Genomic DNA, 18,062 nt, shown 5'->3' on the forward strand with positions numbered 1-18,062 from the left:
AGTCAAAAGTAAGAGATTGCTTGTTCTAATAAATTAATGAGATTTTGACCTTGGAAGATGCTTGTGCTGATGTTGCTCAACTTCATATTCTTATATATTTCCATTTAATTTTATTCTCATTATAACTTACAGTGAGTGCTGAATAGGCTCTGTGCTCACCTGGTAGCCATCCACACTTAGAGTAGGGATATGTTGAACACAGAAAAGTCAGTTTGGAATTGTTGTCAATGTGGCATCTACTCAATTAAAAAAGACAAAAATTTTAAAGTATCTCAAAATATCACACTCACTCAGGAGGCTCCCTAACAAACTGGGAGCTCCATGGGTCATATCATCCTTCGCTTTTCAAAAAATTTCCCTCTTCCTAAGTGAAAGAAAAACAGAAGGAATTTGCTCACTGTATGGGACACTGAAAAAAAATTGCATTATTAAGCATATTATTAGACATACCAGAAAAAAAAAAAAAAGTTGTAATCTTCACATGCAGTTCTGGAGATAGTAAGGGGCTGGCCTGTCCCTGACTTCAAAGCATGCTATTGTAAAGTGTTTTCTGTATGGTACACAGTTACATTCCAGCTCAGAAAAATCAGATGTACTCGGAATGAGTTCTTTCAGTAAAAACAATACAACACTTAACTCACAACAATCACATATGCAGAACTGTGTTGACTTTATTGGGGGTGTTGGTAATCGTTATTTACCAGGTTCCACATGATGAAAGCAATCTTACTCAACAAAGTCTTCAACATGGGATCCCATCAGCCACCTCCAGCACTGGCAGCAGTAGTTGTGCTATCTGAATAAGGCCCTGAGTTACTGAGATTTGCTCCTTGCCAAAATCCAGTTTCAAGTTGGAAGCACAGACAAACAGCCTGTATCACTTCAGATGGCTTTTTAACACTGTATGCAAATATGAAAAAATATGAAATATGCATAGCATATTTCACCTGATTTTTTATCATACTTGCATCAGTTTTATGCTGTATAACCTCTCCAGACTGCAACAAATCCACCTTAACACAAATACGAGAAAAGAGCCAGACCTATTGTTATCAACCTCCCTGATGCAAACATAGAGCAGGTACTTTAATGCAATATCATTATGCCACAACATATGTTAGATAAGGTAGCCTCAGTGTTGGTTTAACCCCAGCCAGAAACCAAACCCCACACAACCCTTTGCTCACTCTTCTACCAAAAGGATCAGGGAGAGAATTGGAAGGGTGAAAGCTGGAGAACTGGTGGGCTGAGAAAAAGACAGTTTAATAGGGAGAGCAAAGGCAGTGCACACAAGCAAAACAAACCAAGGAATTAATCCAGTGCCTCCCATGAGCAGGCAGGTGTTCAGCCATCTCCAGAGAGTCAGGCCCCATAATACAAAATCGTTACTTGGGAAGAGAAATGACATCACCACAAATGTCCCCGAACCTTTCCTGCTTCTTTCCCCCACTTCATACACTGAGTTTGGTGCCACATGGTCTGGAATCTCCCTTTGGTCAGTTTGGGTCACCTGTCCTGGCTCTGTCTCCTCCCAACCTCACAAGCACCCCCAGTCCCCTCACCAGTGTGGCAGAACCAAAAGCAGAAAAGGCCTTGGCTCTGTGCAAACCCTGTTCAGCAATAACAAAAACATCTCTGTGCTATCAACCCTGTGTTCAGCACAAATCCAAAACACAAAATCCATGTCAGCCACTGAGAAGAAAATTAACTCTACCCCAGCTGAAACCAGCATATAGACAAAAAATGCACTGTTCTAATAACAATGGAAAACCAAAGCAATTGAATCTGATATACAGTTTTAAGAACAGGTTCAACAGAGTAATCACCATTAGCATAATCTCACTTAAGGAATAGGAAGGTAATGTCAAATAAACTATATGGAGTTCTAGGATACTACACATTGTTTCTCGAATTTTTGCTTTTTCTGTTGCAAATTAAGTATTTTACATCTCTAGAAACCACTTACTTTGATAAAAGCCACTATAAATTAATTAATTTTCCAAAATCAAGCTATCTCATTTGCTTATATGCATATATGTACCAATTTCTGTCCTTTAAAAAAATATTTAAATTACATTAGTCAAATAGAATTCTATTTTTGCTCTTTGGGTTTGCACTTGGCTGTTTATGAAGATCCCAGGTTTTCCTTTGATCCCTATAAAGATTTAAACTATGTTTTTCACACACACACATATATATATACACATATAAATATCACATGTATAGATCCTTCATATTAAATGCCTGAGGTAAAACCTTCCTATTTTCAAATTTCAGAGGTTTTCCAGATCTATCACCTTTCAATTCTATTTCTGTAGCTACAACATCTGAATAAATGAAGTTAAGGTAGCAGCAGCAAACAATGCTGTTCACTTCAAAGCTTAAAAAAATTTAAATTGCACTGATTCCTGAAATCAAAGAAGTGAATCCATAGGTAAATCCTTAGGCATCACTTTGGCTAGTTAACCTTGACATGTCAATTAAATGCAAGACTAATTTATTCAATTCTCAGTCTAGTCTGACACAAAACCTATACTTCCCCTCCTTCCTAATTAGCCAAAGTACTTGCTTCTTTCATGCAGATAATTTCATAACCATTACTGTAAAGCATTAACACATTTTTCTTTCCATCATATTTTCCTCCTGTTGACTGACACACCTTTTCTACTGAGGTTATTTATGCCAGTTTCAGCATTGTGGGAACTTGCCTGAAGGTCTTTACTAAAGTTCCCACCCATACACATAAAACAATGATATATAATCATGATGTTAGCCATGTGAAGAGACCTATGTCTTACCTTAGGAAATATGAATGGAAAATTATGCACTGGAGTAATGTAGCTGTTTCCATTTCTGTGTATTTATGAAGCTTAATTGAATAGTACTTAACATAAGGTAGAATGCAGAGTGATTAACTCCTTGGAAACAAGTTTAGATGGTGCTTCTCTTTAAATAATTTAAGTCTGTTTTTTTTGGACAGAGCAGACTTCTTACAAAATGCCTAATAATTCTGGGAAAGTTAATCAAACCCAAGAAATTCCTTTTGTGTACACACAAAACTTTAACTGCATATTAGGTCTGGTCATGTATCTATGAGGTACATGGCTATATGCAGTAAACCATACTCAGTATTTGTTTCTTAGTTCTACGTTTTCCAATTATTTAATAATGCTTTTTGAAAGATGATTATGAGAGTTCATGCACAAAGCTAGTTGGAAAATGGAGGAAAATGCCATGAAACATTCATTCACATTAAAATATTGAAGATTACAGCTATTAAGTTCTTTCCTGCATTGCATTTAAGTTGGTTTTCCTTCAAAGTGATTGGAACTGACTGTATCCTGCACAGGTGTCAGAAAGTGGAGGCACAAGGTTGGAGATTTTCTGAAACTTTGCTAAACTCTCTGGGGAAGAAAATACGCCCAAAAAAGTAAAAGGAAATCTGTTTCATAGTATGAAATGTTTGTATTGTTTGATTTGACTGACATTCCTTAGGAACAAGCAATTTGCATAATTTCCATGTGCAGAGTCCCTCAGGGAATTCAGCACTCTTCTCATCCCCCACTCCTTCCCTGCACCATGGTCCTGATGCAAGACAGAAGTCTGAACCATTCAGACTCATGCACTGCATGATCACAGCATAAAATTCTTGTCACCTTCTGAATCACAAATGCAGCCTTGGAGTGTGATGTCACATCTCTCTGTGGGGGGAGGCCTCCAGCCCTGACTGCTCCAGCAATGCAGTGGTAGGCTTCACAGTATCATCTGAACCGTGAGAATGCTGCAAGGATTTGCTTCACTCCTCTGCATAAGGTGTCCTGTGGCACTACCCGGGCAGTAACTGCACATTTTGCCAACACATCTTAGTCAGAGATGTTGGAGTCTGAGATACAAAATGTGTGCCCTTGTTTCTAATACTTAGTTCTAAGAACTAGAAAACTGCTGAATTTCATATAACATGAAGTTCATGAGCATGTTTTCATGGTGATACATGAAAACAAATGTTAAAGTTAGATAGAAAAGCTAAAGGTGTGAGTGTGTAGATTAGAGAGTTTTCTTAAGTCATTGGGTGAAAAAGTTAGTTTAGAGATTAAGCTAGCTTAGAAAGCAGAAAGCAAGATGGAGGATTTAGAATGTTGGTTTTTTTCGTGCTTCTTTCTTCTTCATGTTCTTCTCCTAGAGGTTTTTGGGTAATAGTGAGTGATTGGTTAGAAAATGCCGTAGTGCAGCACACAGGTGTTGGGTCATTGGGTCATTAAGAAAAATAATATACTTGTCTATTGTTAATTGGATAAGAATAAGTATAAAGATAAAAGAACTGTGTAGTTCAGGACCATTTTGTGCTTTCAAAGCCAAAGTGAGCCACAAGGCCATTCTGTACCATCAGAAGCAAATGAGCCAGATTGCAGTGAATTAACCTTGTGCAGCTAGTCTGGAGAGACCTGACAAGTTTTGTAATAACCTTCTAATAAACATGAGAAACAAGATTCTGATGAGCTCAGGAGTTTTCTTCAAACCTAGAGAACTGAGATAAGTGGGGCTCCCCAAGAGGGAAGATCCCAAAGGAGCTCTGCTCAGAGGAGACTGAGAAATCCAGAAAGGAGGAAAGAAAAATACACAAGTGCAGTGGAATCAGAGAAAGAAAAAAGAAACAGAAAAGACTTACAGAGGCTTACTCTGTAGCTAGAGCTTGTCCCCAAGAGTGCTGGGACTGCCTTGGTGCCCTGCTACCAGGGCAAGGTAAGGATGTCTACACAGTATGCGCTGACAACAGCTGAACACAAAGCTGGTCCCTTGTGTCTTGAGACGCAGAAGCTCCACCAGCTTATCTTAGAATCAATGCAATTAAACTGGTACAAGCCAGTTGAATTATAAAAGATGCTCTCATGTGGGCTCAACAGAAAGTGTCCTGGTTAGCTTCTATCAGTATGTATGTATGCAAGCTAAGCCACTTTTGAGAGGTTTAAACCTACATATGTAAAAACCTCTTTTAAAATTTACACTAGCTTAGCCTATACCTATAGCTAAAATGACAACCACAGACAAACTAGAATGAGTTTCACCAGGCTACTTATTTAGGCATTTTTAGAAATACTAATCTCTTTTACTAATCAGCTTGGCTTGCTGATTGTGGTGATGTGACTAGCCTGCCCTACCTTTCATTCTAACATGCTTTGTTTTCTAACATGCACCAAAGACTAGTAAGGCTGTACTGGATGCCTGTTTAATACATTACAAGGATTAGTAAGGAGCAAGTTCCTTAATCACAGATTTAAGACAATTAACCATTGTACCTGTGTATGTTTTCAACTCTTAATTCTGCTGCCCAGTGGTCTTTGCTGTGACCTGATCTGCATGAAGCTGATGTGAGAATAGAACTTATTCTGAACTGCCAAGTGCAGAAAAATGGGAGCTCAGGCAATGCTGTAGCATTGACATGTCATGTCTCCTGAATTTCACAACTTTGCAGAAAATCCCATCAGATTATTTAATCTGTTACACCAAAAGTGCACCTTTGTCCCCCAAGACTTTTAGCTCATGTTTTTACATCCTGCTCTACAACTCACACTAATGAAAGAAGTTAGATCAAAACAAATATTGTGCAAATTGAGGAATAAACCCTAGACAGTTTAGAGTTTCTCATAAATTTTTAAGACCTTCGAGGAATTTTCAGTGCATTCAGTGCTCAGATAGGCAGCCTCTTCCCCTAATTCTAGTAGCCACAATCAGTTACTGCCATGCAGCCTCCATATCTTTGGAGTACTGGTAAAATGCAAGAATAAAGAAAGGTAATGTGATAAGAGTTACTAATGTAACACTTCAAAGATCACATTACTCCTTAGAAGTGATATAACTGTATGTCCACAGATATTTAAAGATATTTTAATTCATCAATGAAGCAAGAAAAGGGTGTTTGAACACTGATTACAATTCTAAGATATTCAATCAGAAGTTATTCTAACCAGAAATTATCAAGCAGTGCACATATGCTCACAAACAATCAGTGAAATGCACTTGAAAAGAGTGATTTCTGCTTGCAAAAATAGGTTGAAAAGCATTGGGAAAAGACTAAGAGAAAAACACATTCTGAGTACTATTATGCAGACACAAAAAGGAGTTTCATGGGTTTTCAGTAATTTTCTGTATCTCTGTTCTGCTTATTTTCTCACCTATCATCAAAAATCTTGAGAACAAGCATACAAGCATTTTATCAAAATCTCTTACTTCCACCACTACCAAGCTGTCTTTGTTCCTAGGACTATTCAGCCAGAGAGGAGACAAACTGCCTGTAAGACTGGTTAATTAAATTAAGTATTAATTACCATTATCCTTGTTGCTTTTGCAGGAAAAAGACATCTGCTGGTAAGGACTAGTGGATTTCCACAGTGCACTAGTTAATGCTTGCTGACAGGAAGTGTCCATTTTGAGATTCAGTTGATTTTCACTAGTCCCTGCTACATCAGAATTTGAGATATTCATCCCATACACACCATCCTCATAAACGAGAGAAGAATCTGATCTGTTGATTCTGGTTAGGGACATACACACTACAGCTTCATTGAAGTAGAATGCATTTTCAGCATGTATCCTGTCCAACTGATTATTTCCCATTATCTGCAGAAGGGGAAAAAAACAAAACAAAACAATGAAAAACAAAACAGAGAATTGTATTTTCACCTTTTTCCAGTAACAGAACCAGATAATGACAGAGTATGTCAAGTTGGAAGGTGCTCATAAGTATCATGGAATCCAATTCCCTGGTTCTCACTATGTAAAACTAAAGTGTATGACTATGAGTGTAATCCTGAAGAGACTTTATACCAGGATGCAGAAAATTAACTGCCAGACAGAATGAGGATTCATAGCAAATAGTCATCTAATCTGCCAGAAGTTAACCTCAAAACACATTAAATTTGATGTGCATTCAAGAATAAACAGCAATAACCTAGCAGATCTGGTCTTAGCTCACCTTGAAACAAGTAATAACTGCAAAGTAACAGATAAAAAAGGACTACTAACTGGGATGTATTGAGCTCTGCTGACTTCCAGAGGCTTAATATTTTGCCTCGTGGCTCAACAAGGTGCCACTTCCCATATGTAAATCTGTACTCTGCAATCCAAAAATAACGCTGTACCTCACACAGACAGGCAATTACAGAGAACAGGGTTGCAGCAGTCAAACTGGGGATGGCAAACAGCTTTAGCAAGCAAGCCATGGCTCCCAAGGGTGGAAAATGCAACTCCTGCAGACTCTTTATCTGCAGGTGTTTATGAAGGCAGATCTCACAAAAAAACCACCCCCTCCAAAAAAAAAAACAAAACAAAAAAAACAACAACAAAAAACCAAAGAAGCCCAAACAAATAACAAAAAAAGTAGGAGTATTAGAGTGAGTTACTGCATTGTTTGGTAAGTTAAGTGTAATACAAAAACACTGCACTGGGAATACCAGCTGACTGACAATCACTCAACATGTTCTGATGCTGCAAGGAGTTTGGTAGTGGAAACATGGGAGAAAAATAATCTTAAGGTCTGAATGGATTCAAAGCCATGTAGTCTACTTGAAAAAAAAAATACAAGTAGCCTTACAAATGAAATATTAGATCACAAAAACTACTACTCTCTGACACTCAGCATTTAATTATTTTGATATTCCTGTATCAGACTATTATTCTCCAACTTCCCCTCCTCAACAGATTTCAAAAGTCACATCCATTAAAGCAGATGGGCAACTACAGTTTTACTTTTATCATTTGCTTCTTAAGCACTGCCAAACAAGTTAAAACCACAGCACATGCTATGCTAATGAGAAGAGTCTTCGTTGTTTGGGCTAGCAAGAATATATGGATAAGCCATGTTCACACGGTGCTCACAAAACCCGGATGTAAAGTGGGCGGTCAGAGGCCAATCCTTTACCCCCTCATGAAAGCACAGTCTTAGATGCCAAATGGTCTCTGCCTGTTATGGGTGAGTTGCCAGCTGAAAAACTATGGAGGTGATGGCTTGAAGAAACGCTCTACAGATTTTCTCGTGAAAATGAGAACCTGAGGGGAAAAAAAGGCTGTTTGGGTCAGTGAGCTTTCCATATGTAGAAAAGCCAGCCAAAATGTTTTGATTTTCAGGTGCTTTAGAGAACAGTTATGGAAATCAAGACCACACCCACCAAGCAGATATTAGAGATGAAGATCTACCTGGCAGGTGACCACCCAGACAGCTGAGTTCAGAGCCAGACTGCATCCTTCACCCTCAACAAAAACTTAATCATTTTTAGTACTGAATACTTAAGCAGCTTCAGAGCTACTTTAAATTGCACCCCCAAACAATAAGCATCTCCAAGGACTTATACTGTCACAGATGGAGCCACACACCAACCTCTTCCCCTAGGGGGCTGTTTCAGGGAACAGGACAGCAGGGTCTGATATGTGGGATTCACAAGAGTGTGATGTTTCTTACTCCTGGAGGTACACCTTTTCCTCCCTGGAGACAGTGGTCCAGGAACAAGAACAGCAAACAAAAGCTTCATTAAGTGCTTTATACGCCTAAGGATTACAATAATTTAATTCTCCTACGATATGCAGAAATACAATGTATCTTACAAATACAGCAGAATAAAACACAGCTACTCATATTTATAATTTCTGTCTTCTCAATGTAATAAACCTAAGTTTGGGTTTTGCAGGGGTATCCAGCTTAAAATCACAGAATGGTTGATGTTGAAAAGGATGTCTAGACAACACCTGGTCTAGCCCCCCCTGTGGAAGCAGGGCCACACAGAGACAGCTGCCAAGGACCATGTCCAGGTGGCTTTTGAATATCTCCAATGATGGAGATTCCACAACTTCCCTGGGCAACCTGTTCTAGGGCTACATCACCCTCACAAGAAAAAAGAGTTTTCTGGCATTCAAAACTAGTCTTCTGTGTTTCTGTTTGTGCCCATTGCCTCTGGTTTTGTCACTGGGTGCCACTGGAAAGAACTCTTCTCCAGGCTGAACAGTCTCAGCCTTTCCGCACTGGACAGATGTCCCTGCCTCTCAGACAGGAACTTCACCAGACATCCATCCTCCAGTCTCTACCTCCTCTTCACCCCACAGCTCTATGCCTTTCTTGTACTGGGAGAGTCAGTCTCCACGAGTGTTCAGAGCAGAGAGGAAGGATCCCCTCCTTTGACCTACCAGCAATACTTTGTCCAGTACAGCCCTGGAGACTCTGTTCCACTTTTGCAGAAGGGCATGATTTTTGCTCATGTTCCACACCAGGACTCCCAGGTCCTTTTCACAGAATCATAGAATCATAAAGGCTGGAAAAGATCTCCAAGATCATTGAGCCCAGCCTTTCACCCAACACACCACCATCAGGTCAACTAAATCATACCGCTAGCTACCATGCCCAGTAGCTTTTTGAACATTTTCAGGGATGGTGACTCCATCACCTCCCTAGGCAGCCTGTTTCAATTCCTTACTACCCTCTCAGCAACAAAATTCTTCACAATGTCCAAACCAAACCTACCCTGTCACAGCTTGAGGCCATTTCCTCTTGTCCTCTAACTAGTTGCCTGGGAAAAGAGGCTGACTCCCATCTTGCTACAACCTCCTTTCAGGGAGCTGTGAGAGTCAAGATGATTTTCAGTTGGTGATCCCCAGCATCCACCCATGCATGGGGTTGCTCCTTCCCAGAGGAAGGACTTTGCACTTTCCCTGCTTAAACTTCATGAGATTCAAAGAAAATGCTCGGATGTGCGTGAGTCTCAGCTTCCCACAGGTTCACTCATTACATTAAGAGCCAACAAAACCCAGACATCTTGGTCTATTCATCAAGGCAGGTCTCTAGGAATGCAGTCAGGGATATAATTACAATGGGGAAGCACAAACCTCATAGTTCCCTGTGTGTGAGAATAGGTTGTCTTGCTGACCATGCTTCCAGTGCCACATGAGTTTCTTCTGCATTTTCACATTGTGTCTTTCTCTCTCCACCATTTTTTGGCCCTCCTGGAGCCTCTCCAGATTCTGCTGGTACTCCTGCAGCTGCAGCGCCAGTCCCTGTCGGCTCTGCTCCAGCAGCTCCTCCTCACACTTGCACTTGCGCTCCCGCTGCCCCAGCCGGCCCTCCCTCGCCTCCTGCTCCCGCTGCCGCTGGTCACATTCACGCAGCCACCGCTGCTGCTCTTGCTGAAACTGCTGCTTCAATTTGTGTATGTTGGCCACTTCCACCTTCTGTTTCTCCAGATTTCGATATTTCTCTTGTTCCAAAACGAGGTTTAGCCGAGAGCCATGGCTCCGACTGGTCTTCTCATTCTCCTGCAGTACTAACCTGTGGAGCTCTTTGTGGCTGTCCTGGATAGCCAGTGCTGCCTAGACACCACAAAAAATTAGACACAAATGTTTAAATGCCAGCATTAATCCATTTCTGTGTTTTTACATGGGATCTTTATATAAAAATGCTTCAACTTTTTTGGGAGGTTATTCTTCAAGCAAATAGAGAAAATTCTGTGATAATACCTTTACATAGAAGTATTCCTAAAATAAAACTCAACTCTTTTTGAGCACTTTTAACAAAGGTTCTGGTTTACACTTAGTATTATTATAGATTTATGTTACAGCTGTGCATATGCACTTCAATTACAGCTGGAGTCCTGTTCTGTCAGAGGATGTAAAGACACGCAGGAAAAATGATATTTCATGGTTGAAAAGAGCAATAAAGCATTGGCAATGCTATACTCACCCAAGTATTCCTAGCACAGCTGTGACTGATACACATAAAAGTGTACTGTTTCCAGCAGAGTTGACTCTGACTTTAAGGCTCTCCTTGCTAACCTTGCAACATTGCAATCCAACTAACATCAGTCCTAGAGGCACCTGCCAACACAGCCATGTCACCAGGACGGTACCACTGCATGCACCTGACCAAGGCATCAGTGCAAGCATAAACCTGCAGTATAGTGATGGTTTCAGGTTTGATGTTCCTATTTTACAGCCAAGAGCTCTATATTCCATCCTTCATGAGAATGTTGTGACATTGTTTGCATTAAAGGTTGTGACATCCTCCAATAACACAAAAACAAATAGTTGGGATTAAGAGGAAAGAAAAGCAAGAAAACCCTCGATCTGCTGAGGCACTTCTTGCACTGTCTGTGTTCAAGAGCTGACATGGGAATCTATGTCAGCAGACATTCCCAGAGAATTCACACAGCCCCACTGTCCTGTGCTGTCCACCCCAGAAAGTTTTTTAGTCCATGCAATGTGCCAGCTGCACTTTCCTTGGCTCTTCCTCCAGTATTGGGTCAATTCCAGTGATTTGTAAACAGGACAAGATCCTCTGCTTGTTTCTCGGCACCTGACTGCCCATTCATGGTCTGAGCCACTAAGGCATGATCTTAAACCTTATTTTACTCTCCGTATTTCTTTTTCAATTACTCAAAAAATTTTGCCAGAATTACAGGATTTTTGTTTTGCTTTTGCACTGCTTCAATGCACTTAACTTCTAAGCCCAGGGTTTCCAGGATTATTATGAAATATGCTAAGGTCAAAAATTAAGTATACTCAAATGAAACATTTAAAAATAGAATTATAAATCTGCAGCTAAATAAGGAGAAGTATGAAGTAAGAAGAAGTAAGCTAAAACACTCAAACTTAGCTTAAAAGAAATGAACACTTCATATGAAGACCCTACAAAATATACAAAGTCAGAATTAAGCATCTAAAATGGTCTGAGTTTGCTACCTGAGCTACCTGGCAAAGTTACCGCTTACTACAATCCAGGAGTACAGTCTAATCAAAATACAAATTTTTTTTCAGTTTTTTGAACTATGATTTCAGAAATCTGTATGTGGAATGACATCAGTTCAAGTGGAGCCATTGTTTTGCTTTCCTGCTAGGTTTTTGGGCTGTACAGACATCCTCTTTTGGGAGGAGGGACTGATCTCTGAGCAAGTTAGTATTACTTCGTTCTTAAAGAATCCTACCACTGATGTAGGATAAAACTATATTCTGTGGCAATTTATGCAACATTCAGTAGAGATCAGTATAATTAACGTAATGTCTAAAAGTAGGACAACATGAAAACAAATCTTTAGAAGTAAATTATTAGGACAAATCAATTACTCTATGAAGTCAGCAGTGGAGTAGTCACCTGCATGCTGTATAAGAGACGGGTTAAGTTCTGGATCGCTTGTACAATCTAGAAAATAAAAGAGAAGAAATTTCAGAGGTTTGACCACTGTCAATGAAATAGTTACTAAATTCTGTCTGAGGTTTAAATTTACTCACCTCTGTCCCTGTAGATCCTGAAAAATGCATGCTTCCTCCCTAAAATAAACACAGGTAGCTTTAAAAAGCTGTTTTAAATTTTAAAGTTGTATCATCTAGGCAATTTTTTCTTAAAAACTAGGGTGACATAAGGCTACTGAGACAACACTTTACATGGACGTATGAAAAAAGACAGAAACAACAATCTATGAAGACTAATTCATCAATAATGGAGTTTCCATGGAAATTATTAGAGATTCTGAACACAACTGTACAAATAAAACTATTTAATCCTCAGTTTTAATCCCTAGTGAGTAATTATACATAAAAAAGACATTTCAATTCATTCTTTGTTTACTTGACAGTTTTGAAACACAGTAACCAGACTTCTGTATATACAGCACAGTGGGGTTTGATTACTTACAGTAGACTGGAACAGCATAAGACTCTTCAAAAACAGAGATAATAATGTACCAAGAAACTAACAAGAAGTCATGGTGGTGGATCAAAAAAATGCCTTAGGTGCCCTGGGAGATGCTGTGCCCAGTACACTCTACAAAAGGCACCAGCATGGTCACTACTATCCTCTGCAGCAAGGCACAGCTGCTTCACACTTTCCATCTTGCTCCCTTTTCCTAAAAAGTTCTCTAAATTTATGGGGTGAAGTTACCCATAATCCCTTCAGCATGAAGAATAGCTCCTCTGAGAAAGATAAGATGAAATGGTGGGGACTGTTTCAAACATAATCCCTTCTGAGACTGTACTGAAAAGACTTCCTGTATGATTTTTTTCTTGTATTTTTTTTCCCCAAAGAAGCAGAGGAGAGTTTGGGGAATATTTGTTTTCTCTCTGATTCTCTTAAGTTCTCTACCGAGTCTCATTTTCCACCACAGAGAGCAAAGCATCTGCTACATTTAGATGGAATAACTGAAAATGAAAATGAGAAAGACCAGCCCCCTAAACACAACCCAACACAAACACCCATGGGGCAAAGGGAGTACCAGCTGTATCATTTCCTCCACTACTCATGTGCTCATTATCTCTTTTCAGTATTTCCTTCCATTCCCCCTCCACATCTTCACCTCCTCCTCCTCTCTGCATCCACAAGCCATAGAAAAGCTCAGCTCTGCTATGAAAGGAGAGGATTTTGCAGGCATGTCTCTGTGCAGCACAAGGATATACTCAAGATAGCTTTGCTTTTCCTTAGCTGAATGATGAGCAGTGGGTAAGGAGGCAGCACAGGGCGAAGAGGGATAGAAAGAAGGTAATGCTGGAAGGGTGAGGAAGTATGTACAAAGGAGACCATGCACACTGAACAAGAGCAGCATTTCTTTCTTAAAGGGTTTTTAAGCCCTTTTTAATTTGAAAACAGATGTGCACAGGGGTAAGGTTTATCTGGCATTGGCTTGACCAAGAAGTTGCAAGTGGCCAGTCCCAGTGCCCACAGTCCCCTCACTGCAGCACCACTTGAGTGCTACGACATGAGGCTGAGGCAGGTTTAGCTGAGTTGGCACATGCCCTGCTAGTCCAGCCAGGAATGAAGCAGTAATTTCAGGTGTTCAACTTTGCTGAAGGCCACCACCACCTCTCTGCCACTGTTCCTGATCACCTTGGTTCAGAGAGATGAGGATGGTCAGATTCCAGGGCAGGCTGCACTGTGCTTTGGACAATGCCCACAGAGATGCACTTACAAGACAGGAGCAGGAGAGACAAGATGGGGATCACTTCTCACAGCTTCCCACTGAGGCCCCCTCACATTGCAGGGACAATGCTTTTCCTTCCAGTTTCTAGTCAGCACCTAGCCTCCAAGCTGGGAGCTCTTGCCCCCCTGTCCAGCTCCTGTTTTCTCAAGCTAGCTGGGCTGAGTCAAGGGCTGGCATCCACAACTCTGGGACTGCACACCCACCTCCCTGGAAAGCCCTAGCCTAGTTCCTCTTTTCTTTGCTCATTCTGCCACCTCCTGGTAAGTCTGATTCTGACATGGTATCAGAAGATGTGATACTTGCCTTACCCAAAAATTAGGCCATAAATAATAGGATAATGACTTAGGTTGGAAGAGTTGGGTGCAGGTCCCTCCAACTTCATGAGCAGGCATAGCTTCAAAGTTAGAGGAGTTTGACAAAGACCTTCTCCACTCAAATCCAGGAAATCTCCAAGGGCAGAGATCCCCACAACCCTTTTGGTTGCTCATCCTTGCACTGAATTTTTTTCCTCGTATACACTCAGAATTTTCCTTACTGCAACTTGTAATCTTGGACACTCATCCCTTTGTTGTGAGAAAAGCCCAGCTCTACCTTCTCTATAAGCCCAATGGCAAAATTTCCATGTGGAACTACTGCCATCTTTAATGGGCTATGTCTGAGCCCCTCTACCCTCTCCAGGTTCTATTCATCTTCAGCTTCTCTGCCTCCTCTCTGGGACTTCTGTTTTCAAACAATTTTTTTCCCCTCACATTCTTCCTCCTGCTCCTTTCTATCAGCAGTCTGATAAGTAAGATGATCTAGAGCTAAGCATAGGGTGAGGTTATAGATAAATTAGTGTATTTACAAGAGCATTCCCAATACAGAGAACAAACACGAGGTTTCAGGCACACAAGCCCTCTTTCAGATCTAACGCAAGGACAGTATGGTAATGCTAAACTTCTGAGCAAAGCTTTCTTTCCATTTCAAGCTCTGTATCTTGTATTCTTGTCTCTCACCTTTATTCCTTTTGTGATTCTTACTCTCCACCTAAGAACTACACTATTTATGGTTCACTTTATTTCCACACAGTAATTAATGTTGCTTACTCCAAACACTGTGTTGCTACATAATATTTGTCTCTCTTAGTTTTGTCCAGAACTAATTTTTGGTTCTGCTTTTCTCTCCAGATTTCCTTATCAGCCCTAGGACTACGCAAAATGGGCACTTTCTCTTCTATTCCCTAATAGAATATTCTCTCTCATTTTGTTTTGATTCAAAATTTTGAAGCAAGCTAATGTAAAAACATCCATCATATCTTATGTGCTTGTTCTTAGGACAAAGTTCTTCCAATGCACAACTCTTCCTTGCATTAGCTGAGGACTCTGTCACTGCAGGAGACTTTGATCCTGTCAACAGGAGGAGGGAGTGGAGGAAACACTACTGTCAGCTCCATAGATATGCATCTATTGAATGATGACAGCAGAGACCCAGCCTCGTAAGAGGCCCATACAAATGGATTTAAAACAAACTGTTATTACCTGTTACTATAACTCACTGATCTTAAGCCTTGAAGGAAAATTATTCTGCACTTGGATTGTTTATGACTGCTTTTTAAAATTTTATTATTAAATGCAGTTACCTCTATTAGATTGAATTATACAGATCTGAGTGAAATTCCCCATAAAAATTTGAATAGCATGTACATACACAGTGCCCAGACTGCTGTGTGCAATGCAGGAAGAAAAGCTGGTTACAATACCTTATCCTCAAGATTGGCACCTGCCATTTCCTTTTCAACACTGAGATTGATTTCTGTTGGTTCTTCAATTTCTTTTCTTTCTCCATCTAACAAACAAAGCCCCAAGAAAATGAAAAAAAAAAAAAAGGTATCGAAGCATATCCTGACTAGAAAAACAATGAGCATGCTTTTTTACAGTTACTCAGAAAAATGAAAAAGTGATTTTTATAGTTTGTAGTTACATAATGGATCCTAGGCTGGGGAAAAACAAATTTGCAAGCCAGGATGGCACACATGGCAGAATCCAGTTCTTCTACCTTACACTATTTAATTTATGAAAGGCTGGAGATAAGTGTAACCATAACACTAAAAATGCTCTGTAGCAATGTTTTTTACACAACTTTATTCGCAATATTGTTGTGAGAAATTATTGCTACCCTTTGCAGCTGAAATTATTGGAATATCAATCGTAGTTCTCAAGCCTCCTAACAAAGGCGTTAACAAAGTTATATAAAAATTTACACTACCTGAACAAGTGCCCAAAGACAACGTTTATTACATTATTTTCTACTGATTTTGACCAAGGAGGCTTTCCAAAAAACCAATTCGGTATCGATTATTTCAGCACTCTTAAGATGTAAAAGCATCAAATTTTACTCACCACCCGGAACAGATTCTGGTATTTCATTGGCAGAGAACCTATGCTTCACACTTAATTCCTCAGTACTTCCCTCTGGTGATCTGTCTGTTTCGCTCACTTGTGATGTTTTTATGGCCACATGGAGACTTTCAACTAGAGGAAAACACACAATTACAGATGTCCCTTAAATAGTTCCTTAGTGCATAAATCAATGCCACTGAATTGATTGACCATGGAATAATTTGGCTCTTAAGAGACTTTCAGAGGTCACCTAGTCCTATACTTCACTCAAACCTGGTCAATCTAAATTGTGTTGCTCAGAGCTTTGCACACACAAGCCTTTAAAACCTCCGAAGGTGGAAACTTCAAAGCCTCCCTGAGAAACCTGTTCCACTTTCTTAACACTCCCATGATATTTAATTTTTCATTTCAGATAGTTGGAATTGCCTGCATTTCACCACAGGACTATTGTCTCTTGTCCATGCGTTCTTTTATTGTCATGTCCCTCTGCAAGAAATCTGGCTTCTCTATATCCTCCCATTAAGCTCTTGTGGACAGTAATGAGATCCCACTAAGCCAGCTAGCTCAGCTTCTCTTCAGAGGTCGTGTCCTCCAGCCTGATGCCTTTCACTGCATTTCCTCTACTTTGTCAATGCCTCTCTTGCCTAGGAGAAGAGCAGCATTTGTCATAGCAGTCCAGATAGGACTCACCAAGGTTAAGTAGAGGAAGAATCACCTCCCTCAACTTGCTGGCAACTCTCCTCCTACTGCAGCAGCCCAGGAAGCAGTTGGCCATCTTTGCCACAAGGGGAACAGCTGCCTCATGGTCAACCTGCTGTCAAGTAGGACTCCCAGGTCCACTTCCACAAAGGTGTTTTCTACCTAATCAGTGTCCAGCCTGTACCAACACATGGGATTACATCTTCTGAGATGCATTTCTCTTTGTCATATATCTAGGTGTTCCTCTTAGCCCATTTTCCCTATTTATAGAAGTCTCTCCAGCTCACTGAATGCTCCACCTCATCCGATGACAGCTATGAGCTTGTTAAGAGTGTACTCGATCCCAAGGTTAACTGCATTGATAAAAATGTTGAACACTAGTGGTCTCAGGATACACTTCTAAGAGAATCCCCTAATAACATGATACCAACAGGATGTCATATGACTGACCTGTTCAGCCCAGCAGTCCAGCCTGTCTTCCACCCAGTTAAGCAGTTTACATCAATTAGATGTAACATTACATAAGAACACTACAGCCAGTGCAAACAGTGTTGAAGGTCTGAAAGACTGGTAAACAAGGTAACCAACATGGACTCTTCTCTCACCATAAAACCTGTCAGGTTATTCAGACACAACTTGACCTAATTAGTCTGTGACAGCTGTTCCAAATCATCTTCCTGTCTTTCAGGTTCCTGGAAACATCTTCCAGGAGGATTATCTCAGAGATGCTGGTGAGACTGACTGTTTTTCAGTTCTGTGTGTATTCCCTCTTGGAGTGCAGGTCTTACTTTCTTCATGTCATCAGGAACCTCTCCTGATCACTGTGACTTCCAAAGTTGACAGAAAACAGCCTCACAGTGACATTGGCCTGCTTGCTGAGCAGCCTTGGATTTATCCCATCTCATCTCATGGATTTGTGTATATCTAATTTGCTTAAGCACTATGTAATTCTGTCCTTCTCTACAATCTTCTACATCTGAGCAATGCTTTATTCCCTAATTCTGCTATTAGCTCAAGGACTTAGTATTTCCAGCCTGGAAAA

At 40.3% G+C, this 18,062-nt stretch overlaps 1 protein-coding gene across 5 annotated transcripts in view; it reads right to left on the bottom strand.

The window, feature by feature from the left end:
• The window catches only part of ARHGEF28 (Rho guanine nucleotide exchange factor 28), a 115,971-nt gene that overhangs the window by 12,142 nt on the left and 85,767 nt on the right, over positions 1-18,062 (bottom strand). For 4 of the 5 annotated variants that reach the window (XM_015652240.3, XM_015652238.3, XM_015652239.3 and 1 more), the window contains 6 exons: positions 16,322-16,453; positions 15,682-15,767; positions 12,262-12,300; positions 12,125-12,172; positions 9,868-10,347; positions 6,324-6,615 (listed from right to left, as the gene is read on the bottom strand). In XM_015652240.3, the coding sequence (XP_015507726.1) occupies positions 6,324-6,615; positions 9,868-10,347; positions 12,125-12,172; positions 12,262-12,300; positions 15,682-15,767; positions 16,322-16,453 (1,077 nt within the window). The remainder of the gene's footprint in view (positions 1-6,323; positions 6,616-9,867; positions 10,348-12,124; positions 12,173-12,261; positions 12,301-15,681; positions 15,768-16,321; positions 16,454-18,062) is intronic. The other variant, XM_015652245.3, reaches the window with a different exon arrangement.

The sequence above is a fragment of the Parus major genome, chromosome Z (genome assembly GCF_001522545.3).
Source record: "Parus major isolate Abel chromosome Z, Parus_major1.1, whole genome shotgun sequence".
Taxonomy (NCBI): domain Eukaryota; kingdom Metazoa; phylum Chordata; class Aves; order Passeriformes; family Paridae; genus Parus; species Parus major.